The sequence below is a fragment of the Chelonoidis abingdonii genome, chromosome 9 (assembly GCF_003597395.2).
Source record: "Chelonoidis abingdonii isolate Lonesome George chromosome 9, CheloAbing_2.0, whole genome shotgun sequence".
Lineage (NCBI taxonomy): Eukaryota > Metazoa > Chordata > Testudines > Testudinidae > Chelonoidis > Chelonoidis abingdonii.
In genome coordinates, this window is record NC_133777.1 from 38226666 (window position 1) to 38253158 (window position 26493).

The window sequence follows — 26493 nt, forward strand, 5'->3', positions numbered from 1 at the left end:
GTTTAACATCTACCCTTACTTCAGTTTTCACTAATGGTGACAATCAGGGACAGCGCCTTGGCTGGGGCAGGGGAGCACGGGGTAGTGCACAGCGCCATCCAGGAGCCCCAAACCCAGAGACAATCAGTGCAACGCACTTGATCCACGGGCTGCAGGCGCGGCCAGATAAAGGGCGGGGCCTCTGCAAAGAGGTGGGGACTGTTACGTCAGGGGTCTAGTCACTTCAGCCTGGGCTGAATTACATGTAAACTCTCCGCAGCGCCGCCTGTTCGTGAATAATTAATTACACGGATAGGCCCTTTGTCCCGCCTTTTCCAGCAGGCCGAGGGCTGCAGGGCTGAGAGGAGCTGGTGCGGGTGAGTGCGGTGCGGGGGCGAGATTAGCTCAGCGGGGACGCGGGCTCGGGGTCAGGAGGTGCCGCTGTGTCCCCCCCAGGGCCCGCCTGGAGCGGCTCTCGGCTGGATCGGCGCCGCGGGGTGAGGCTCGGCCCGCCCGCGGTACCGCGGCCGCGCGGCCCCAGCCTGGGCGCGGGCGCGGGTCCCGGTAGGGGGGCGCGAGCTGCGGGTCCCTGGTAGGCGGGGGCGCGGGCGGCGCGGGTCCCTGTAGGCGGGGCGCGAGCGCGGGGTCCCTGGCAAGGCGGGCGCGGGCGGCGCGGGGTCCCTGGCAGGCGGGGCGCCGGGCTGGCTTGACGCGGGGAGCAGCGTTCAAACCGCCTCGCCACTGAGCTGTGTCTGCGGGTCTCTCGGGCTCACTGTCTGGAGCTGCCTCTGGCTGGGGCGTGATCTAGGGCTGGCGTCCCTCAGAGCCCAGCGGGGACAGGCGGAGCCCCGGGGGGTTGGCTCCGCCGAGCCGTGTCCCGGCAACGGGCGTTCAGCCTGGAGCGCGCGAGGTGACCCGCTGAGCGGCCTGGGTAACCGCGCCGCTTGGAACCGCGTCTCCTCAGCCCCGGGGGGTAGGTGGAGACCTGACGGGCGGGAGAGACGTGCCCGTGTGAGCCCATCCCGCCAGTCTGTCCCAGGGTCCCCGGGCACGTGCCTGGGACCGGACAGCACCGCCTGCGTGGGCTCGAGCGCCCTGTGTCCTCTTGTCACGGGCCAGTGGCTGCTGTCTCCTTTTTCCCCAGGGCTTGGCGCAGCTTTTCCTGCCCGCTTCTTAATGGAAAGGGCGGTGCCATTTCTGGGAGTTTGAGGAAACGCTTCTCTTGCACTCATCTTTTTGGGGTTCTTCAGCGTCCATCTCCTGCCACACTGGTTGTCCAGTTGTTGGTCTCTAGGAGTGGACCGTTTTTCTCTTCCTCCTCTGGTTTTTGGTCACTGACTCTATGATGAGCCTCCCTGGGTCGCTGGCACTGCCCTTCTCCTTATCATTATTGCATAAATCATTCCCATAAAACACACAACAGGGCTTATGCATAATCTGAAATTAAAAACAGAAAAGATTTAATTTTACTTTAGTTCCAGACTTTTAGTCACACATCTCACTGTTACATGTCTGGATCTGGATGCAAGAGGAGCTGATATAATCATCGCTGCTGCTGTGTGCAATAAAGTTTTGATACCATTCAGTTTCCTGGGAACTAAAGAATTGTCAATGGTGAAGCAGGGGAGGTGGGGGAATCTGACTTTGACTTCAGTAAAATGAAATGTCTGTTGTGTACATGTCTATGTGCATGTCACATCTTAAAAGTCCTGACGCTCATCACTATGTTTACATGGGACCTCACAATTTAGCACTGAGTTAAATGGATTTTATTGAATATTAAGTTTGTGTTTCTAGGTGACATACAGGTTTTGGACTGCAAAACTAACAAGTTAGGGGAAGATGTTCATGGAAATTAAAAAAAAAATGTAAATATGGAAAATACCGAGTCCTTGTACTGTCACTTCTCTTCATGTCCATGGGTGTGAAGGAAGGTGATACTGTTTTGCTCTCTTCCAGCTGAGCGCATTACAGCTTTGAAAGCAGGGCTGCATGTTTGTGGCTTTTCTCTTCCCAAACCTTCATTGGTACATTTGTCCTGAGGTTCATGTCTGTTTTATAAAGTCAGGCTAAAATCTCTTCAGGGTAACAGGAAAGCATTGCTTGCTCCGAATGAGCAAACATTTGACAAGTATCATGTATGGAAGAGAGGGTGCACTTTTATAGAAGCACAGAATTGTAGGACTGGAAGGGACCTCAGGAGGTCTTCTAGACCATCCCTGACAGGTGTTTGTCTAACCTGCTCTTAAAAATCTTCAACAAGGGAGATCTCACAACCTCCCTAGGTAATTTAATCTAGTGCTTACCCCAATAACAAGTTTTTCCTAATGTCCAACCTAAACCGCTCTTGCTGCAGTTTAAGTCCAAGGCTTCTTGTCCTATCCTCAGAGGTTGAGGAGAACAACTTGTAGCAACCTTTTATGTACTTGAAAACTGTGATCACGTCCCTCCATAGTCTTCTCTTCTCCAGACTAAACAAACCCAATTTTTTTCAATCTCCCCTCATAGGTCATTGTAGTAGAGTGTGGCAGGGCCCCTTGACTTCTGTCTCTGCTAGGTTTACAAAGTCACACTGAGACCCTTGGTTTAGTAGCCACTGATGCACTTTTTTTTCAGGCTTGTTCCCACCACTGTTTCACCATGTGCAAGTAACCTTTCACCATGTGCAGGAGGGAGTGCTACCTCCTACCTTCCATTCTCTGCCTTTCCTTTTTTCTTGCTCTCCCCTGGCTTCCCTCCCTGAAGGCTTTTATGCAATCACAGGCTAATTAGGTAGCAGCTGTCGGTCTCTCTAATTAGGGCCAGGTTATCTCCAGCCTGCTCTAATTTGTTCCCTTAACAAGGAGCAGGCATGACAGAGGGCTGGATCTGCAACCCTTTGCCCAGCATCCTGTCACAGTCATGTTTTCTAGATCTTCCATCATTTTTTGTTGCTCTTCTCTGCTTTCTCCAATTTCTCCACATCTTTCTTGATATGTTGTGCCTGGAACTGTACACAGTGCTCCAGCTGAGGCCTAATCAGCACACAGTAGAGCCTAAGAATTACTTCGTGTGTCTTGCTTACAACACTCCTGCTAATACATCCCAGAATGTTTGCTTTTTTTTTTTTTTTTGGTGCAACAGTGTTACACTGTTCACTCGTATTTAGCTTGTGGTCCACTATGATCCCCACAGCCCTTTCTGCAGTTCTCCTTCCTGGGTAGTTGTTTCCCATTTTGTATGTATACAATCAATTGTTCCTTCCTAAGTGAAGTACTTCATCACTGTGGTGAGTGGGTCAGGAGTATGGGTGAAGCACTGCCTGCTGCCAGAAGTAACCAGCAGCCAGTGTCCTCCCTGTGACAGAGCCGTATCCTCCCCACAGACTGGCATGACTCCAGTGGATTTCAGCTTTGACTTTAGCATTGCCTTGTATGTACTGAAGGCTCTATTTTCTGTCTAGGGTGGCTAAGTGCTTCTGTAACTTCAGATTTGTCTCTTAGCACAGTTTGGATGTCCCTGTTCTGTGTAAGAGGCCCACTAACATTTTGTCAAGACTCCTTATTTCAGACCTGGAGCTGACTGCAGCTGCCCTCATTTTTTGATCTGAAGGCCCTATCTGGATGGTATATTAAAGACACAGACAGGATTAGTGATGTTGCATCAAAATGGCTTGAAAGTTCCTCTACATGGAGTTGTGATGGACTCCATTATTATTTATAATTTGTATTACCACAACATCTAAGAGCTATAGTCATGGACCAGAACCCCATTGTGATACAGTGGCTCTCAACCTTTCCAGACTATTGTATGCCCTTTCATAAGTCTGATTTGTCTTGCATACCCCCAAGTTTCACCTCACTTTAAAACTACTTGCTCACACAATCAGACATAAAACTAAACCGTCACAGCACACTGTTGCTGAAAAATTGCTTACTTTCTCATTTTATAATTGTATAATGAGAAAGTAAGTCCATTGGAATATAAATATTGTAATTACATTTCAGTGCATAGTATATAAAGCAGTGTAAAGTCATAGTCTGAATGAAATTTTAGTTTGTACTGACTTCACTAATGCTTTTTATGTAGCCTGTTGTAAAACAAGGCAGACACCTAGATTAGTTGATGTATCCCCTGGAAGACCTCCACATACCCCCAGGGTACATGTACCTCTGGTTGAGAGCATTGCTGTACAGTCTCTGCCATATCCAGGGTCTTCCCTCTTCTTTAAAGCAAATCACTTTTTTGTAAATATGGGCTTAAGTCATCAATAAGTGGACAGATCCTTTCTGTTGCCTTGACATCAGTATTAGATACCACCTTCAATTCTAAGTGCCTGGCTGAGATCTGCAGCTGGCTGAAACTAATTCTTGGAAAGACTGAGGTGAAGCTAATGGATAGAAGAAAATATTTGTGAAGAACTCCTCCACTTCTATAACATGACCTTCCTTTGAGGGTGCTTGCCCTCTGATTGTTAATCTACAGCTGCCAAGAACTCCACGCAGTCCTGTTGAAATCAACTCAGTCACATCTCCAGGTCTGATATCATACAGAAAATCGACAATTTCATACCTAAACATTGCAATCTAAAAAATAAAACATGAAGACTTGACACAGGATATAACAGTGAGGTTTCTCAACAATGCAAGTTGCCAAGAGCATGAAAATCCTTGCTGTTTTCTGCATTTGCTTCCCTGTTAATTTAGATTTGGCTCAGCATTTTTCAGTTCTCATCTTAAGTGCTCCAGGAAATTGACCCATATCAGTACAGGGACCACTTACTGCTGCAAAATCAGGCACTCTCATGATAGCCAAGTTGCACTGGAACTGTCAGTTTGAAGATCTGAACCCTTGTATGTAGAAGGCTGAGCTTTCTCATTGAACAGCCTATAAGTTTGGGATTGAATGTCAGCATTTTCTGATCGAACTACAAAACCCACTTCAACCAAGCCTTCCCATAATAACTCGCTCGCACATCTGGTCCCAGCTGACTACAGGAAAGAGTTAAATATGTTTGTATACTCTAATTTTTGTGAAACATTTGGATTCCACTGTGGTGGGTGCCATGTAAGAATCGAGATTTGAGCAACTGTAGGCAATATGATAATATCCAAGGATAACATTTTGCACCCCTCCTCCCCCAGTCTTAAAATTCCTCACTTTCTATTAGAGCTGGTGTTTCCAGTCCTAGAGGACAGTGGAGAGTGCTTGGCTGACTCTGTTAATGTCTGCCATGATATGGTTCCAAACAGTAAATTGACCTTCAGCACGCATGCCCTGAAACATTGCTCATAACTGTCCCTTCAATTCTAAGCCTTTGTCTCTCAGTGAGAAGCAACAGCTGTTGGGCATCTTTATATTTTATTTTTTATAGGACTGCAGCTTTTTAAATAATGGCTTGAACAGAGGGCCAGGAATCAGCAGCATAGGAATTGGAACTCTGGAGCTCACACAAACTTCCTGTGTGCCCTTTGGCAAATACTAATCTCTCCTCTTATAAAATGAGGATAATTCTTGCTTACGTCATAGAGGTGTTGAGAAGACAGATTAGTTGACTTTGTAAAGTGCCATATCACTGCAAGTAGAAATGCCCAGAAAACACACTGTCTGCTTTCTTATTGCATAAATGACTCAAGTGATTTGATATTTTTATCTAACTGTAAACAGTTATAAAAATGTACTACTCAAGAAACAGAGCCTAGCAGAGGGAACGGAGCACTAGCAATGTATTTAATCTGCTAACCATGGTAATCCATTAACGAGATACAAATAGTGCATTGCTCTTTTCTACGTCTTATTTCTGGAAATCATTCAGGACCTAGCAACAGCAGTCTTCTTACTGCAATGAAATTGGTTGGTACAACAAACATTGCTAGTCCTAGTTAAATTTCTAATATACTAATGCATCAATGATAATGAGGACTGCTTGAGCAGTGGTTAACTAATCCAGAGTAAACTATAATTTGTGGCCTAGCAGCAACAGATATTTTCCTATGGTAAATGGCAAAAAACTGCTGCTGGGAATTTAGTTTTCTCAATGCGATTATCCTTCTGGTGTCTAGTCAAACCACAGGATGTACTTGAACAACTTCAAAATAAACCAATAATGATGGTGATTTTTTTCAAATGTTGCAGGATTTCCAACTTTTCCCTTTGCCAGCATTTCAGTATGCAATCACAATTCATAGATGTCTTCCTCTTTGCACAATCACTGTTGGTCAGAGGAGACCTCTGCAGTTTAACTCCAGCTGACTCCTGGAGAAACTGGCTGCTGTACTAGAAATGTTGTATTTGAAATATTCTTATTCTGAAATCAGTTGTACAGTCAGAGATGTATCCAATTGGCCTGTTTTTGCTTAATGTTGGCCTTACTAAGTATCTAGTCCAACCAGATGGTTAACAGCTTACTCCTCTACCATTTAGGAATTAAAGATCACCTCTTGTTTGTACTGAGACAAGGAAGCCACCATCCCAGATGTGTTCCTTCCCAGGATCTTGAACAGAGGATGGGAAGGTCCACAAATATCTACCCTTAGCAATCATAGGAAACCTTCCACCTGTTCCCAACAAATGAGAGCAATAAAAGGTCAGGTCACTGCGTCATCAGGTCCAGTTTCCTATTTCTGGCTGTGGTTGTCTTATGTTTTTATGGGAAGTGTCATACCCCTATGATGTACCTGGCCAGCTGTATACGTGGGCTTGGAGGAGACACAACTGTGAGGAAACAAAGTTCTAGCTGCCATACTAGAGTGACAGTAACACCTTCTCATGATATCATGGAAAGCCTCCTCACATCCATTTTGTTTCTTCTATTAAAAAGCTCTTCTGTCCATTTTGTATCCTGTGTTTTCAAAAGAGATGGTGGAACTGTTCTTCTGTGGCAAGTCCTGTAACTGTAAATTATATTGTCAAATAGGTAATCATGTACAGGTTTCCATGAGTAACTGGACTCCCCAGGCCACTGCCTGCTTGTTTTGCTAGCTTTTCTCAGAGAACTGGGTTAACTTCATTCAGAATGTTGCAGCCTCACTACTTACCTGTATGTGCAAATTTTATCCATTCACCTCTGTTGTGGAGGAACCTACACTGGTTTCCTATCTTCAACAAAATTGCTATCTTTGTGGTCTCTTCCCATTTCAGTTTTGCCACATCTGGCCTGCTTTCCACTGTCAGAGGTTAGCTCTAATCTGGTGTGGCATCAGCTAAATGAGGAGGAATCTTTTTCTTTCAAACCCAACACAACCTTCTGTGCTGCCCGCAGCTACCTCACCTTGTGCTGCAACTGGATATTTTGCACACTATTCAGGGTTGTGCTAATTGGCACTTGGAAGTAGTACACTGTTTGTTTTATTCCTTTGTGTGTGTCAGGAAGTGGTATTGGTGCTTTTCTTTCAGAGTCAGTACTGAACCAATGCCCCCGTATTATACTTTGGGAGCACTGTGTTGCTGGAAATGCTCTCTTTTGGATAAGATATAAATCAAGGTACTAACTAGTAAATAATTCCATGAACCTTTTCACAAGAGTAATATGGCTATTAGTGTAGTGTTCTGACTGAATTGCAACACTGGTAATTATTCTACCATCCTAAATTTACCCTTCAGTTTCCTTTGGCTAGCATTCCCCATCATACTACACTATTGTGTAGTGTGATTAGATGATTGCATGTTCCATCTCAGAGATGGCTGCAGTTAACGAGTAGATGGAAGATATCCTTGTGTTTACTGTAATTGTTAGTAAAGGATTTTTAAGGTCCTTCAGTATGGAAGTATTTATAGTATTTTAGGATCTGTTATAATCAGCGTGCTGTTAACAGTACACACAAGTGTGAAGAACTGGCATCAGCCACTTCTACCGCTAACTCCCTGTCCAAATTTAATTCTGTAAAGAGCTTTGAAAATGGCATTTCTCTGAGACCTCTTACAGTCCCCCACCTCATTGTAATGCTTCCATTGTGAGATACATGAATAACACATTTGTCATAACTGCTATGTATTGAGACTTGTTACCAACATAGTTGAATTGTTTAATGCATTGTAACTGTCTGTTACTGGCCCCACTTGATATCTCTTGGGCGCATCTGGCTTGATGGAAGCTTCCTATTGTAAGAACAATGGAGGATTTAATTTGATGTAATATGTATCAAAAGCATTAGAAAGCTGGCCAGTCAAATAGTACAGTTGTGCAAGGCCTTGCCTCAACACTCATTGGTGCCTCCCATGTGTGGGGGTTTTTTTTTGTTTGTGTTTTTTTTATGACCAGGGTTAATTATGCTGTCCTAGCTGTGTATTTTGTTTGTTTATTGTGGTCACTGAATCACTGCGCAAAACTGACTAAGGAAAATATACAGAATCTTGTTACAGTGCTCATGACTGAAACACTGCAAAGTAAGGCCGTTCTTAGCCCAGCAGCCTCGTCTCTGACCTGAACAGAGAGCCTGTAACAAGGGCTGTCTCACTTCACTCCATAGGCAACTTGGCAGGGGACATTGCTATTGCACGCTGAAGAAAATACTGCTCAATCCTGTCTGGCCAGTGGCATGTGGCTCTGACTTAGAGTTAGAAACACTTCCCTGAAGTATAATACTTTTTTTTTCCTTTTTTTTCTTTAAGGCGGGTGGCAGGGGGAAGTGTGTGGAAACACCCATTCTTTATTCTGCACATTACCTAAAACTACTTTCGGTTAGAAGCTGCAGTTTGGGGTTGGAAGTGCTACCATTTCATGCCTCTGTGCAGAAATATTCTATACTGGTTCCCATAGGAACTTGCACACTGGTACAGGCCAAAGATCTGCCTAGACAAGCATCCCAGTTGGGCATCCTGTCTCAGTGACCAATTCCAGATACTAGAAAGGAATGTGTAGAGTTCTCATAATGCACTTCTGCATCAGGGATTTTCTTTCCTGACTTCAGCTGTTGATTAGACTGTACCCGGAAGCATGTGGCTTGACAATCCTGGCTGGTAGCTTTTGCCCTATCTGGAGATGTAGATGTTCTTGTTCACAGGTGTCTAATTTTTCTCTAGTCTTGCTCTAGTTGCTGCTTAAAATCTTGTAGTATTAAGTAGCATTTTTTGGTCAGAGTATTATACTCGTTTAGTATTAATATGAGCATCTATAGCACTATAGGGAAATAACTACACCAGACAGCTCAGTTTTTCTCTGCTCATACTAGACAATACCTGGACAAACTTGGGGTTTGTATCTTGCCATCTTAATCCTCTCACTACTTGACCAGCTTCTGAGCAGTTAATCTCTAGCCTCTCTGGAATGAGGCATTATGATAATATTGTCTTTAATAAGTTCCATAGAATGAATGGGATATGACACACACATGCTCATGGTTCTTTGGGAGTCAGTAAAGTAGGACAGTTATTACCTTAACACAAAACAGAAATGATAGAGACAAGACAGTACAAATGTTGGGCACAAGCACCCTTAATCAATGGATCTCAAAGAACTTTACAAGCCTCAGATTCATGAATCAAGTATCGTTTGCTTTTTTATGGATGGGGAAACTGAGATACAGTCCATAAATGACTGCCCAAGTCACATAGCATCAGAGATCGAGTCAGGAACATAACTTTGTAGACCCATACTCTAACAACTAAACCTAAGTATTTGTTTTAGTAACTTCACTGGAAATTTGTAAAGTAAACCTGATAAGTACTCAAATTGGAGTGAAGTTAGAGATGCCTGTAATTTTGGACGGATTGTTCAGAAAGGATTTATACGTATTCCAGATGTATACAGCTTTTGTCCTGGAAAAGGCTGTTTTCAGAAGCATAGAATTTTCAACTTCCTTTTTTCCACAGGATCTCTCTTGATTATCAGTCCCCTCTGTGTGAATGGTACAGAGTTGTACTATAATGATGTAGTGCAGGGAAGCATTAGATGTGGTATATTTTTGACTTTAGTAAGACTTTTGATATTGTCTTGCATGACCTTCTCATAAACAAACTAGGGAAATATAGCCTAGATGGAGCTACTATAAGGTGGGTACATAACTTGTTGGAAAACCATTCCCAGAGAGTAGTTATCAGCGGTTCACAGTCAAGCTGGAAGGGCATATCGAGTGGGGTCCCACAAAGTATAGTTCTGGGTTCGGTTCTGTTCAATATCCTTATCAATGATTTAGATAATGGCATAGAGAATACACTTATAAAGTTTGCAGATGATACCAAGGCGGGAGGGGTTGCAAGTGCTTTGGAGAACAGGATTAAAATTTAAAATGATCTGGACAAACTGAATTTCATCCCGTTTACTTCAGATCATTTCTCCAATGAGGATAAATGCAAAGTATTCGACTTAGGAAGGAACGATTAATTGCACACATACAAAATGGGAAATGACAGCCTAGGAAGGAGTACTGCAAAAAGAGATCTAGGGGGTCATAGTGAATCACAAGCTAAATATGAGTCAACAGTGTAACACTGATGCAAAAAAAGCGAACATCATTCTGGGATGTATTAGTATGAGTGTTGTAAGCAAGACACGAGAAGTAATGCTTTTATTCTATTCTGTGCAGATAAGGCCTCAGCTGGAGTGTTGTGTTCAGTTCTGGGAGCCACATTTCAGGAAAAACATGGACAAATTGGAGACAGTCCAGAAGAGAGCAACAGGAATAATTAAAGGTTTAGAAAACATGACTTATGAGGGAAGATTGGGGAAAAAATGTTTATTTATCTGGAGAAGAGAAGACCAAGGGAGAAACATGATAGTTTATAAAAGGTTATTACAAGGAGGAGGGTGAAAAATTGTTCTTCTTAAGCTCTGAGGATAGGACAAGAAGCAATGGGGTTAAATTGCAGCAAGGGACATTTAGGTTGGACATTAGGAAAAACTTCCTAACCATCAGGGTAGTTAAGCATTGGAACAGATTGTATAGGGAGCTGTGGAATCTCCATCACTGGAGGTTTTTAAGAACAAATTAGACACCTGTCAGGAATGGACTGCTATTACTTAATCCTGCCTTGAGTGCTTGTGACTGGACTAGATGACCTATTGAGGACCCTTCCAGTTCTGATTCTGTGTTTACAGTCATGAGTGACTGCCTGAGAATCTGGCTACTGCCCACAGGGAAATCGGGAGGATAGGCATTTATTCTAGATCTTGGCCAGGTCCTTTGGGAGAGTATCATTACTAAGGGCTGGTCCACAATGGGAACATACATCGGCAGAGCTATGCCTCTCGGGTCTGAAAAATCCACACCCCTGAGCAACATAGTTAAGCTGACCTAAACCCCTGTGTAGGCAGCGCTAGATTGATGGAAGAAGTCTTCCATCAACTTAGCTGTTGCCTCAGAAGGGGGAGATTACATACGCTGTTGGTGTAGGTAGTGACTACATTGAAGCATTGCAGCACTTCAGCTGTGCCTCTGTAGCATTTTCAGTGGAGTACCCGAAGTAGTGAGTGAAATAGAGTTTCACTCTCTCCAGCTCATCAGGAGCTGCAGGCTGTCAGCTAAGTGACTGTTACCTTTGCTTATCTAGGAGGCATATCTCTTAAAGACAGGCAGAGCTATCCTGAGAGCCTACTAATACTGTGACTCTAGGAAAGTGGTTCTCAAACTGTGGGTCACAACCCAGTACTGGGTCACAGACTGTAAGGCACTGGGTCGGAGCAGCTCTGGTCAGCACCACCAACCAGGCCGTTAAAAGTCCTGGCAGTGGTGTTGCCTCGCTAGGGCAGGTTAGTTCCTACCTGTTCTGACACCATGCTGCGCCCCAGAAGCAGCCAGCAGCAGGTTCAGCTCCTAGGTGGGGTAGCCCTGGGGCTCCATGTGTTACCTCTCTCCTGAGCGCCGGCTTTGCATTTCCATTGGCTGATGCCCTGCTGCGTGGAGCTGCTTGCACACCTCCACCTAGGAGCCGGACCTGCTGCTGGCCACTTCCGGGGTGCAGCATGGTCTGTGGTGCCAGGACAGGGAGAAAGCCTACCTTAGCGCTCCTGCTGCACCACTGACCTGGAGCCATCCAAGGTAAGCCCATGCCCCAATTCCTTGCCCCAGCCTGAAGTCCTGCCCAATCCAGAGCCCCTTCTTGCACCCCAAACCCCTCCTCTCTGGGCTTACCTTAGAGGTGGCATCCTCAGTCCAGAGCCCTGAGCCCCTCCAACATCCCAAATCCCTCATCCCCCAGCTCCATTGGGTCGTGACTTGTGAGCATCAAGAATTTTCTCCAACTGGGTCACCAGAAAAAAAAGTTTGAAAACCACTGCTCTAGGGAATGGGAGTCTAGTCTGTTCCATTCACTCACCAGCCAGTCTAGAATCGATGGTATGAGGGTAAATATGCCAAGTTAGTATGACTCTTTATTTTCAAGGTCCCATGAATGAATTCAAGCCTTGGAGAGGCTTGGCCTCCTTCCTAGGCTGTGCTGGGCTGGGACTTTGACAAACACTATGGAGGAGTTTCATTTAAAATTATCAGTTTACCCTTTGGAAGCTTAGTGTTTTGAGAGTGGTTTTCTCTAGCACATGTCCCTACATCGTATGCAGGTCTACAGGAACTAGTGCCCTTTTTAAAGGATAAATTACATGAAAATGGAGCTAGAAGAGCCCTGTTTTAATCAGTAACATGAAAATGTAAAATGAAGGTGCTTTTTTGGGACTTATCTTTCAAGGTCTGCTTGCCTCTACAACACTATTTCCTGCACACGCTATATGCTTCATAACTAACAGTGCTATGCTATACCATTTTTTATCTCTCCCGCATAAAAGCTATGGGAAAGTGCCTGTGTTAATTAAAGAAAATCTGATACGTGCATGGCGAGGAGACTATAGAATTTTGTAGCAGCAAGTACTTGAAAGCAACTAAATCATCTTGTGAATTTGCCAAGGAAAATGCTGGTCTTAGAAAATCTGTGAGAGAGGAGTCCAAAGGCTACTCAGTGGGATTATTCGTTTACAAAATAGGCCTAAAGAGTCAGTGTCGTATAAAGAACCTTTATCAGACCATGTTACTGTGGCTTTATCTCATGCAGTTCCTCTTGCCTGTCTTTTTCAGCTATTCTCATTGTTTGCTTCCTTTTATACTAAGGATTTTGCTTGGGGGTTTTTTTGTTTTGTTTTTGACCTCTATATTGTTGAGTGAGTGGAAGTGGTGCCAGAGCAGCTCTCTGAACACTGCCCCTGCCTTTGTGAAGAGTACTGTGCAATCTCTTTCCTACCAGATGTGCTGCATTGCAGGGGGAAAGGCTTTACTCTCTTGCCAAGCTGCCTACTGAAATGGCTTAACTGGTGTAACTTGCTGCAGTGCCAGAGATGCACTGCTTCCATATTTGTAGCGGTTCTAGATCTGCATACGGAGGTGACATAGCATTTCTCCAGAAGTTTGGTTTATTTTCTGGGGAAAGTAAGACTGAACTCTTTGAACAATTGGGCTTGGATGCACATTTCTGACTTTAAAATCTGAATTTTGAAATATTGGAGCAGGGACTAGAGCAAGTTAAACTGTTAAATCAAATCCTGTCTGAGATCTCAGCTGTAAGGAAGCAGTGTGCAGATAAGGTTGACCTGATGGTGTCTCTATGCATGTGTCTAGAGCAGGAGACACATTTCATTCCGCATTTTGGCCAGACTTCCTTGCGTGAGCTTGGGCAAGTCACTTAACCTCTCTGCCTCAGTTCCTCCTTGTAAAGTGAGATTAATGCCATTTCAGAGGGGCATTAAGCAAAATTAAATATCTGTGTAACACTTGTAGAACACAGCTACCTGATAAGCAAACAGTATGTTAGAGCAGGTATGTTTGCTGTTGGAACTGGGGAGGTAATCAAAGAAAGGGAATGAGGAAAATAAGGACATAGTTGCAGAGACAAAGCTTGGAAAGCTTTGTAACTCTGACAGGCTTACCATGTCCAACAGAAAACCTGTAAAGTAGGCTGGTTTCCCAGGCCTGGCTTGTGGGGGGGATTGATAATAGAGATACAAGGCTGTGATCTCTAAGTCAGAAATTTGAATCTGGCTCAGTTTGACATTGACAAAATTACCATGTGATGAGTGTTGGCAACTTGTATGAAATGAGATGAGATGCTGGGTCTTAGTCCAGTTCCCAGTTGGTAAGTGTCTTCAGCATAATAGCTATCACAATTTAGGGCAGTTGGTATTCTTAGGAGATGCTAAAGATTGCATGAATCCTAATTGTGGTCACTGTAGGTATGTATACACTGTGATTAGATCCCTGCAACTGGCCTGTGCCTGCTGACTTGGGCTCCCAGGGCTTGGGTAGACCAGGGGTCGGCAACCTTTTAGAAGTGGTGTGCGAAGTCTTCACTGATTCACTGTAATTTTAAGGTTTTGCATGCCAGTAATACATTTTACCTTTATAGGGGCCAGCGGCTGGAACCCCAGACTGGCAACAGGATGAGTGGGGCTGGTGGCCAGGACCCGGGCTGGCGGACGGAAAGCCAGACTGGCAGTGGGCTGAGCATCTCAGCTTGCTGCTGGCCTGGGTTCCGGCTCCTGGCCCTGCTCAGCCTGTTGCCGGCCTGGATAGATGGAATCCCGGGCCGGCAGTGGGCTGAGCGGGGCCAGCAGCAGGGACGCAAGCAGCAGGGACCTCAGCTGGCAGGGGCCGGCGAACAGAACCCCAGACCGGTGGTAGAGTACCAATGAAAATCGGCTTGCGTGCTGCCTTTGGCACATGTGCCATAGGTTGCTGATCCCTGGGGCTAGTCCCTCCCATCTCACAGGGTCCTGGAGCCCAAATATCTATACTGCATTTAACAGCCCCTTACTGCAAGCCTGAGTCAGCTGGCACAAGCCAGCCATGGGTTTTTAATTGCAGTGTAGACATACCTTGTGTGTGATGGTGCCTTCAGGTTTGGGCAAGGCACATTGTGCTGGCCTGGCTTGTCTGGCTGTTGCTTGTGCTGTACGTGTTTTGTATCGCTTAAGGCTTCAGTCTTCAGGACATTCCAGCTGGAACCTCTTGCTTTGAAAATTTTTTAATAAAAGTTAGAAAGTGGTGAGGGAGGTCGGGCAGTTACTGGAAGGCTGAAGGAGAGAGTTAGGAAACCAGAGGTCATTAACTGGAAGGGCAGTTTATTAGTTTATAATTGATCCATCCTTTTTGTGTGTTTGTACTTCAGACTGGGAGCTGGGGACAGAGCTGCCAATTCTGGCTTCACATTAACTTTCTTGGCCTGCTCTACACAGTTGTATCTCATTTACTGTTTTTCCAGCCTCAGACCATAGACATGTAGGATTAAAACAAGCTTTCTTAAGGTGAGCGGTGACCTACATATCTGGCTCATACTGAGGTGACTGGGAGACACAGTATAAGAGGATGAAATGTGTTTGGTCAGACAGCGTTTAGCACATATGCTTTCTAAATAATAAGCAGTGGGCTTGGTCTGTGCCCAGCTGCCTTCTGGCATTATCTGTCAGCTTTGCCATCTTCTACTCTTAACTAGTGGTGATTAGTGTCTATCAGCTAATTGTCTTATTTCCCATTTTACAGGTTAGAGGTGGTGGTGGGGAAACAGAGGCCGAGTGGTTTACCCAAAGTGTCAATGAGTCAATGCTGGTAATAAAAGCCAGATGGTTTGGCTTCTAGTCCTTAATATTGCATCTGTTGCACCGCATACTACTTTATCTCAAGCTTTTTCAAATAGTCCTTTTTTTAAGCCTATTGAATAATTGGGATCTTTTATTTCGGAGAGTCCATGCTGGAACAGAAAAATTTAAGGGGAACCAAATAAAAATGCTTCAGCTGCATAGGAGTTTTGCTTTCTCATGCTCTTTGGACAGGTGTGGAGGCTGTCCCAGAAAGCCAAGCTAGTGAACTCTGCCCCTGCCTTTGTGAAAAGAACTGTGCAATCTGGAAGCCTGTTTTTGCTAGCATTGTTTTGTGATCCCATGACCCATTTCTCTTCCCTTCCAGAGGTGTTACGTTGCAGAGGGAGAGGCTTTGTTAATTCCCTGCCAAGCTGCCTGCCTTTGTGGCTTAGCTGGTATAACTTACTGCGGTGCTAATAGGAAAGAGGACAGGCTGCATGTTGCTGATGAAACCTCTGTAAGCGAGCAGATTGCAGCTCAAATCCCAGTAACTAAAGCTGAAAAAGATCTAGAGAGGAGGGTTGTTCCCCTTCCTTCCCCAGGTCAGTCACTCTGCTCTAAATCTTGCCTTTCTGCAGATAGCCTAGGGATTTATTTTTTTTTAAGTCCTGGTGGAAAAGTGGTGTTTTGCTCAGAAGTATCATCATGCAGGCTGGTGAAATACAGGTTTTCTAGTCTGCTCAGCTGATCCACCGAACCCTGACTGGGACGCCTAACTTGGATTGCTTGCTGAGTCACCGGTGTCTTTCTTGCACAAGATTATAATTTATTAGTATGTGAGCTGCTTTGTTATACACTATATGTAAATCTGAGCTGAGGCTGTCAGTGCCTTTGCTTAGAGTTGCAAGAGGGGACACAAGGTTCTGTGTTTTCTAAGGCACTGTTCGACCATAAACAGGTAAGCTCATATTATGCAGTATATATCCTTGAATCCACTGAGGGGGAATGTCAAGTGCACGGCTCTGTCGACTGACCATGCATGTGTTTTGAGTGAGTTGAGGCTTTCGCAGCTTTGCAGCATTTGGTGCTTCCCTTCACCCCCACTCCTCATTCAGGAATCTTATGCTTTATTGAAGTCAAGTTTTTGATCTTCAGTCACTTTAAAGTGTTGCTGAAATAACTGGATGATGAACTCTGGCTGTTTCCAAACAGGACTGGAAAAGTGAAGAGAACCTTAGAAAGATCAGGTCTCTGGAGAGATGCCGTCTGATGTAACAGAAGCCTCTGAGGGGGTAGATGAGGCAGAGAATGTCCGCTATGAGGAAACAGAAGAGGATGACAATGTCAGGTGAGTCCTGTCGGGCCCTCCTGGCTAGTGAGAGTGGGGCTTTGTTACTGGGTTAGAACAACTTGTTTTCTAGAAGGGTGTCCAGGCAGGAGTGTGGTGCTTGCTGTCGCCTCTCTTTCTCTTTTCCACCACCCCTCCAGCCCCCTCACTTTCAGTAATGTGGGAACACTTTAATATTCATTCCACCCCCATTCAGGAGAGAAGGATATCTGTAAATGGCTGAAGTGAAGAGCTAGTGATGAGGATCTGTTGGGATATGAATACATAATCCAGCTCATCTCCCTGGGGCCAGCACATTCATTTCCTTACAGTAAACTTTGTAGTGTGTTATCCCATCCAGTTTCAAATGACAAGAGTTAATAGGGTTTCTCCCACTTACTGTAAGATTCTTCCACAGCCCAATTGCTCTTTGCCAAGAAATAATTCCTTCTATTCCGATTTGAGATTTTCCTTTTCTTGTATATTTTGGAGTGCAATAATCTAGCCCTCCTGAATAACTGGGCAGTTCAAAAGTCTTGTCTTGTGCAGTCCTCGGGTGAAGCAGCTGCAAAGATCCACCAGGAGATGCTGTGGCTTGATAAAGTGCATCTATTCACTTCACTGAAAACCAAAAACCCTCTAGTGAGATGAAAATGCAGTGCACGTATATAATGAGTATATTAACTCTTCTTGTTGTACCTACTGAGAATACTGTTGGTGCATAACACCCACAGTCCCTGCCCCAGAGAGTTTAGTCTGAAAGATGTAGATAAAATCAGATGCACTAGGAGACCCAGAAAGAGCCTTTCAGTCTCTCCCTTATTGAAGGTTGGGGTGGAGAGTGCATTTGAGTAATATTTGTGCGGCTATGTGGAGGAAATGAACCTTAAACTGGGATTTGAATGAGAGGCTTGGGGCATGGCATGGCACACTGGGATCGGGAGGCTGGTCCGTGCATTGGAAGCATGGAAGACCTAGAAAGAAGTGAATGTGGTGGTGAGGCTGGAATCATTGCTGGACTGAAGGGTGGGGGTGTTTTAAACTGCTCTATAGGAGATATTAGAGTGGATCAAAACTGACCAAAAATCAAATTTTTAGACTTAATTTAAATTTACTTTTCATTTGAAAAGTAAATCCATTTAACATTGGCAACCAGTGTTAAGGCTTAAATAGACTATAGTCTAATTTATTTGATTTTAATAAATACAAAAACAATATTCAAGCAGTACATATTTGGTGCTGAGCTTTTGAAGAAAGTCAACTTATAGAACTGGAGGAAGTCACTGGCTAAGCACCTGGAACCAGGTTTCTGCAGTGTGGTTGCAGTCATGTTGGTCCCAGGATATTAGAGACACAAGATGGATGAGGTAATAACTTTTATTGGACCAGCGTCTGTTGGTGAAAGAGACAAGCTGACACAGAGATCTGTTTACTTTCCTCAACAGAAGTTGGGCCAATAAAAGATACTACCTCACCCAACTTGTCTCTCTAAATGAGCTTTTGATGGCAGTAGGCTGTACTGCAGATGCAAAGAATATTTTCTTAATTTCAGTTTATCCAACTAATTCATTCATTTTCAGAAAGCCTTTGACAGGGCCCCTCACCAAAGCTCTTTAGCAAAGTAAGCTGTCGTGGGATAAGAGGGAAGGTCCTCTCATGGACTGGTAACTGGTTAAAAGATATGAAACAAAGGGTAGGAATAAATGGTCAGTTTTCAGAATGGAGAACAGTAAGTAGTGGTGTCCACAAGGGGTCTGTACTGGGACCAGTCCTAGTCAACATAATCATAAATGATCTGGAAAAGTGAGGTGGCAAAATTTGCAGATGATGCAGAATTACTCAAAATAGTTACGTCCCACGCAGATTGTGAAGAGCTACAAAAAGGATCTCTCAAAACTGGGTGACTGGGCAACAAAATGGCAGGTGAAATTCAGTGTTGATAAATGCAAAGTAATGCACATTAGCAAACTTAATCCCAACTCTACATATAAAATGATGAGGTCTAAATTAGCTGTTACAACTCAAAAGAGATTTTTTGGAGTCATTGCAGATAGTTCTCTGAAACATCCATTCAATGTCCAGCGGGAGTTAAGCAAACAGAATGTTGGGAATCATTAAGACAGGGATAAAAAATAAAACAGAAAATAGATTGCTTCTGTATAAATCAATGGTATGCCCACATCTTGAATACTGTGTGCAAATGTGGTTGACCCACCTCAAAAAGATATATTGGAATTGGAAAAGGTACAGATAAGGGTAACAAAAATGATTAGGACATTAGAGCAGCTGATATGAGGAAAGATTAATAAGACTGGGACTTTTCAGCTTGGAAAAGGGATGACTATGGGGGGATATGATAGAAGTGTATTAAAATCATGACTGGTGTGGAGAAAGTAAATAAGGAAGTATTGTTTACTCCTTCTCATAATGTAAGAATTAGGGGTCACCAAATGAAAATAATAGGCATCACTTTTAAAACAAACAAAAGGAAGTTTGTTTTTTTGTTTTTTCCCTCGTACAATGCACAATCAACCTGTGGAACTCCTTGCCAGAGAATGTTGTGAAGGCCAAGACTATAACAGGGTTCAAAATATAACTAGATAAATTCATGGAGGATAGGCCCATCAATGGCTATTGGCCAGGATGGGCAGGGATGGTGTCTCTAGTCTCTGTTTGCCAGAGGCTGGGAATGGGTGACAGAGGATGGATCACTTGATTACCTGTTCTGTTCATTCCCTCTGAAGCATCTGACATTAGCCACTGTGAGAAGACAGGAACTAAAGCTATTTGTTGTAGTAAATTATTAAAATCTGCCGTCTCAAGACACTAGTACCAGAAACAAAAAAGTCCTTTGTCATTGGGAAGGAGGAGTTCCTGTTTTCTGTGGTGAGTCACAAGCTGAGCGATCTTTGAGTTGTCACAGTTAGCCTATGATGCAGGGTACGACTGAACTAGTGCCAATTCCACAACTGGGAGTATGGAAAGCATTGAGGGCAGGTTGTTTTTTAACTGAAGCAGCTCAGAGATTTGGAATGTTAATAGTCATGAGTGAGATTATATCAATGGGCAGACTGCAGTTGAGGCTGTCAAAGGTGCACCACGAATATAGTGATTACAGGGAAATCTCGCATGTTTTGAAGGGCTGGGTTACTATTCTGAGATTACATTAGAAGCTCAGTTATGAACACCTCGGGAATGGAGATTGTTTGTAACTCTGAACAAAACATTGTGGTTCTTTCAAAAGTTTACAACTGAACATTGACAGCTTTGAGACTTTACTATGCAGAAGAAAAGTGCTGCTTTTAACCATTGTAATTTAAATGAAACCAGCTCAGAAACAGTTTCCTTACCTGGTCAAATTTTTTATTTTTTTTTTTTTAAAACCCTTTCTCTTTATTTTATTTTTTTTTATTTAGTGGTTTACGTTTAACACAGCACTGTACTGTATTTGCTTTTCTCCCCCTCTGCTTCTGCTGCCTGATTGCGTTCTTCTGGTTCCAAATGAGGTGTGTGTTTGACTGGTCACTTTGTAACTCTGGGGTTCTACTATACTCTAAAAATTCATAGTAGGGGGATTTATGCCAAAAAGTCAGTTTTAATGATTCAGTATTTGGGTGTCTGAATGTGGTGAATGGACCATACCTGTTAGCCTCTCTAAAATGAATGAGACTCCTGCCAGTATTGCTACCTGTCACACACTCAAGGCACAACCAGACTGTGCTGGAATGTGGATTCACACTACCCTAGCTCAGTAGTATATTCAACATCTCTTATAAGCTGCTGTCACCGTTGTGCTTGATCCTATTCTCTTAGCATTGTCAGTAGGGTTTCTGTTGCATCTGAGGTAATCACTGATGATGATGACTTTGTGGGACAGTCCTGGGTTTGATGAGACTACCTGTTTCAGAGGCTAACATACTGACACTGGATGTTAAAAGCAACCCAAAATATCAACAGGACAAGTGTAATGTCATCACGCTGTGGTGATTGTTCAGCATGTTTTGTATGGTGGTGTTTGTACTTCCGTGTTGATAGTCTGATGTGATGGCACAGTCCTGTTCCCAGAGACAGCATTTTAAGAGACCATGCCAGTGGTGTCCAAAACCTCACTTATAGTGGGACCTTTCAACACAGGTTTATGTAGTATATTTCATGTAAACTGTATCCCTGAAGCTTAGGGGTGTGCACAAGAATAAAAATTTGGCTGATTTTTGGAGGGGTACGTCCTGTGTCCCCCATGGCCAGAGGAGCTGTCTCTCCTCCCCACCCCCACATTTTGAGCCAGAGAATAATTCTGTCTTGAGTTGGATGTCAGTTAGCACTAATTGACAGACACAGATGGCATCTTCTTGGAGCTTGTCATCAGCAAATATGAATTCACAGTTTCTGTCCAGTCTAATGCAGGACTGGTCTGAAGCACAAATAGCTGTCTTGGTCCAATGTATGGGCCTGGGCCTGGCCCTGTGTAGTTTAAAAGTTGCTCTTAAGACCTACAGAATCTTCCTGGGATCCTTTGGACATGTTCCCCATCTCATGCCCTTTTCGAATTTCTGTTCTTCACAGTCCCACTGACCTCTCAGAGATGCTCAAGGAGGGGACCAAAGAGTCTCATGATCGTGCAGAGAACACTCAGTTCGTCAAAGACTTCTTGAAAGGACGGATCAAGAAGGAGCTCTTTAAGGTTTGCACTTTCTAGCTCTGTTTCCTTAACAGCATGTGAGATGGGATCTTGAGCTGTGGAGTTGGAAGCTCTATCCCAAATTGGAGACACAGCATGTTACAATGAGAGGATGGCCAGTGTTTAGGGTACTAACCTGGGACTCTGGAGACTTGGGTTCAATTCCCTGCTCTTTCAGAAACTAAACTGCTGGAAGCTTGTCTTGCCTAGTAATGACACTCTGTAACATGTCAGGGAATCCAGCATGGTGTCTCACTCTCAGAGTCAGCAGTACCTTGTAGTGCTACAGAATTGGCATAGTTAGCGATTTGGGTTGGGAGTCAGCTTAATGTTGCTCAGCAGCACCTTCTGCTGGCTGGTCTGGAAAACAGTTAATGGAGAGCTAAAGCAGTGTTTTCTAAAACAGTGGGTCCCAACAGACCAGGGTGACCTGACAGCAAGTGTGAAAAATCGGGATGGGGGAGTAATAGGAGCCTACAGGGGTGGCTCCAGGCCTTAGCACGCCAACCACGTGCTTGGGGTAGCAAGCTGCGGGGGGCGCTCTGCCGGTCACCGCGAGAGCAGCAGGCAGGCTGCCTTCAGCAGCTTGCTTGCGGAGGGTCCGCTGGTCCTGCGGCTTCAGAGGACCTCCTGCAGGCATGCCGCCGAATCCACGGGATTGGGGACCTCCCACAGGCTAGCCGCTGAAGACAGCCTGCCTGCCGTGCTTGGGGTGGCAAAATGCCTAGAATCAGAGGGGTAGCCGTGTTAGTCTGGATCTGTAAAAGCAGCAGAGAATCCTGTGGCACCTTATAGACTAACAGACGTTTTGGAGCGTGAGCTTTCGTGGGTGAATACCCACTTCGTCAGACGCAGGTAGTGGAAATTTCCAGGGGCAGGTATATATATGCTAGCAAGCAAGCTAGAGATAACGAGGTTAGTTCAGTCAGGGAGGGTGAGGCCCTGTTCTAGCAGTAGAGGTGTGAAAACCAAGGGAATGCCTAGAGCCACCCCAGGACCCTATATAAGAGAGAGACCCAAAAATTGGGACTGTCCCTAAAAATCAGGACATCTGGTCACATTACAACAGACCAGTGGGTTGCAAGAAGGTTCTAGATGGGTTGTAGGCCGGGGGGGGAGGGGTCAGGAAGAGGTTTTAAAGGTGAGTTCACCTCACATGCATCATCCAGCAGCAGCAGCAGCTCATGTCCCACAGGGCTGGGCCTGCGTCCCTGCTCTTGGTGTTTGTGACCTGGTGCACAGCATCGTAACTCCGCTTGTGTTTGCCTCAGCCACCCCTCCATTGTTGTGATTCTCATCTGGAAGCCCCTTAATGTCATGCCTCAGGTCTATAAATGCCAGTGCAGTTGAAATTGTCAGGAAGTATTGGAAATTATGTTAGCTATTTAAACTAAGAAGTTTTAATTGCCAGTCCTTTGTGGGCAGATCAGAGCATTCAGCATAGAAGTATGAACATCATCTTTTGATCATAAAGGTCTGCAAATCTAAATAGTGCATTCCCTTAGAGGAGCTTAAAGCAGTAATGAATTCCCTACACCTTTTTTGAAGTAGGATATATTGTCCCCATTTTACAGATAGGTATTGAGGCATAGGGGTTCAGTGACTTTGCTTGGGACACGTCCAGACATCACCATAGACAAGGACTTCACCGTTTTCCTTTTAAGAGTCCTTCACAGCCTAACAGATAATATGCTGGGAAAAGTGTGGTCTGTATGGAGTGTGGTTTATTGGGAGGAATGCATGGGTCTGTACATAACCTGTCTAAATACATCATTCTTTCTGACAAGTGGTCTCTCACATACATTGTGCTTTTGTTCCTAGTTGGCTACTGTGGCACTTTACTATACGTACTCTGCCCTGGAAGAGGAAATGGACTGCAACAAGGACCATCCTGCATTTGCCCCTTTGTACTTCCCTCTAGAGCTTCATCGGAAAGAGGCATTGGCTAAAGACATGGAGTATTTCTACGGGGAAAACTGGAAAGAGAAGATTCAGTGTTCAGAGGCAACTAGGTGTTACATAGACAGAATCCATCATATTGGGCAGTATGAACCGGAGCTGCTGGTAGCCCATGCCTACACACGGTACATGGGGGACCTGTCTGGGGGCCAGATACTCAAGAAAGTAGCCCAGAGGGCCTTGAAGCTGCCCAGTACTGGGGAAGGGATCCAGTTCTATGTGTTTGACAATATTTCCAATGCACAGCAGTTCAAGCAGTTCTACAGGGCCAGGATAAATGCCCTGGACTTGGACAAGAAAGCCAAGGAAAGGATTGTGGAGGAAGCCAATAAGGCATTTGAATTCAACATGCAGGTACCATGCGTCCCCAAACTCTTGTAACTGCCTGTACTTAAGTAAGCTACACTGCTTTAATCTTCTGCCTGGCTTAAACGGAGTGTTAATGTTCCTGATAATGCAGGACTGATGGCGTTGGCTATATCCAGGGGAAGGAGAAAAGAGTAGAGCTATTATAAGCCTTTTAAACAGGAAATGCAAACTGCACCTGATGTCTCTACTAAGGACGGGTAGAGCACACTACTATGCTAGGGCCCAAATCTTTGTTGAGGCCTCCAGGAGTTCTTGTAATGCCAATAATTTAATACATGCTTAAGTAGTCGGTAAGATAAGGAGAAGAAACCAGGCCTCCTCCCATGGGGAAAACCCCACAAACTTATCTGAACCTACTCCTAACCTTTGACATGCCAAGGAAGCACTTAATTAGCCAAATGCATCATACACTCAGGGGCTTCCACACTCTGGCCATCTAAAGACTGACGTGATGATTTAGCAGGATCCTGAGGGCTGCTCTGTTTTATATAAAAACAGAGCAGACTGCTGCTATTTTACCTCTTTAACTTGAAGGTGTAACCCAGAGACTAAACATTCCAGTATGCAGTGTGTCATCAGGACCACGCAACCTGCTTTGACTCCCTATCAATCAGATGGTAGAGTACAAGAGTTTTGATGTACAGGTTCTACCTGATTTGGTCTCTATGCACTTAAGTATTGTTGTATTAATTTAGATGGAATATAAGGGCCAAAGGGGTTAACATGAGCTAGTCACTGTCCACCATTAAATAGCATTAAACAAGGTTTGGGATTTGATATACAGAGACCTCTGCCTACTTAGTGCTATGGCAAACAGCCCACTAAATATCCTTTTACTTAAGATTAAAGAAAAGAAGGGAAAATGGCTAAAGCATTTGAAATATAAAGTATTAATTAAGGCTTTCATTTTAACAGCATCCCTTGTTCCCTTTCCCTTTGACTGGAGAGAGCTCTTAAGAGGGGGAAAAACCCTTGTTTGACAGTCTGTTAGGCAGTAATAACTGTCCTGTTGGGGGGGCGGGGAGAGAAGAAGTAAGGCTGAAGCTGCTGCTGTTCAGCTGTCACTAGTCCAGTCCAGTCCAGATGGTATTTGGGATTCAGCGGGAGCTGGTGGCAATGTTCTCTAGGTTCCTCTCTGGCCTAGTCTGGTCAGGGCATCTCGGGATTGGGATGACAAAGACTCAGGGTCCCAGGAGATAGTGGGTGTGGCACCATGATGATGAAGCTTGCTCAAGTAGCCAGCTCTTTTTCTCCCTCCAAATCTTTCTTTAAAGACCCACAAAGGGCCTATCCCCTAATCATTTTGTCCACCAATTTAGGCCTAGTCTTTAACACATCTGTTTTGTTTCACTGATTTTTCTGATTCCATGCTTGTTTACCAGGCATGATCTTAACACAGGCTTGATTTACATCATTTAAGTCTTTTCATTTGGAGTAATTCAGTCTGCCCCCTCCCTTTCCCCTGCCTTTCATATCTTTTCTTGTCAACACTCACTTCCTCCAGTTGAACTCACAATTAGGGTAAATTTATAGGCCCAATTATCCCAACAGTGCCCACCTACCCTGTTGAGCATGCTGGGTGTACAAAGTTAAACGCAAACTATTTGAGCCACCTCTCCAAGCTTCACACCAAGCAGCAGGATGCGTTTGCAGTAGTCTTGCCCTATTTGATTGCGTTCTTCCATGTCATATTGAGACCTTGGCTAAGTCTGTGTGAATCCCTACCTGACGCTTTCCCCTGTTGACTGGAGTGTGAGAGTACAGAGGAGCACCAGTTATGATTTCATTCATTCTCAGTTCAGTTCTATCAAAAGTAGTTCCTCCTAAAAAAAAAAAAACCCAAAACAAAACAAAACACACAACCCCCCACAAAAAACCTCACCCTGGAATATAACTATCCAAGTACTCTCTTGCCTTGTTAAAGCTCTGATGGCTGGGCTCAGAACCTAGAGGACACAGGTTCCAGGAAATGGTGTTGTAGTTCTCCTTAACTTTTTTGTTTTAGACTAAAATTCCCTCACATTCCAAGCTGTGAGGGGCTCTCTGCCAGCAGAAAAATCAAGGGGAATGATGAAGCTCAGCACTCTATTTTGGGGGGAATAGGGGGGAAGCAGGGCAGGGGGAAAACAGAAAACGTGTTCAGAGTTCCGCAGGAATGTCTGTGGAGAGAATGGATTGGGAAAGGTGTCTTTCAGCCCAGAGTCTAAAGGGAAAGAAACAGCAAAGTCTGGTGGCCTCAACCCTTCTACAATACTCAAAGCTGTTTTGATTTGCTAATACTCTTCACTGACATCTCCCAACTTTTCCTCTAGACACTTGGGAGAGGCCTGGGAACACTGCTGGTGAAAGCAGTATTGTCATCTGTGCAGAGTAGAATCCCACCTTGCCCTGCAGTGTCTTACCTGGGACTCTAGCTTGTTTGATTCCTGAATAGTAGCTCCCAGAACATGCTTGGTGCTGTGCAGGCATTTCACCTTCAGTGAAACCCTGTAAGATGAACAGGAAAGTTCTCTTGAATCTCTTACTTGCAAACAGGGCAGAGTTCCAGGCTGTAACATTCCCGTGGCCCAGCCAGCTCTGGAGAAATAGGTTTCAAGCAGGGCTGTAAATGGAGCTGACCTCTCCAAACTGACATTTGCCCTCCTTGGGAGTACACAGGAGTGGAGATACCATGAATCTTGTTGCATATGTGGATTTCACATGATGCTC

The 26493-nt window shown here is 44.5% G+C and overlaps 1 protein-coding gene across 1 annotated transcript in view; it reads left to right on the forward strand.

The window, feature by feature from the left end:
* The first annotated feature begins 235 nt into the window (after positions 1-235).
* HMOX2 (heme oxygenase 2) overlaps positions 236-26493 on the forward strand; it is a 29326-nt gene continuing 3068 nt past the window's right edge. The window contains exons 1-4 of the mRNA XM_032781625.2: positions 236-356; positions 16664-16799; positions 21342-21459; positions 23278-23769. Of these exons, the coding sequence (XP_032637516.1) occupies positions 16711-16799; positions 21342-21459; positions 23278-23769 (699 nt within the window). The 5' untranslated portion in view covers positions 236-356; positions 16664-16710. The remainder of the gene's footprint in view (positions 357-16663; positions 16800-21341; positions 21460-23277; positions 23770-26493) is intronic.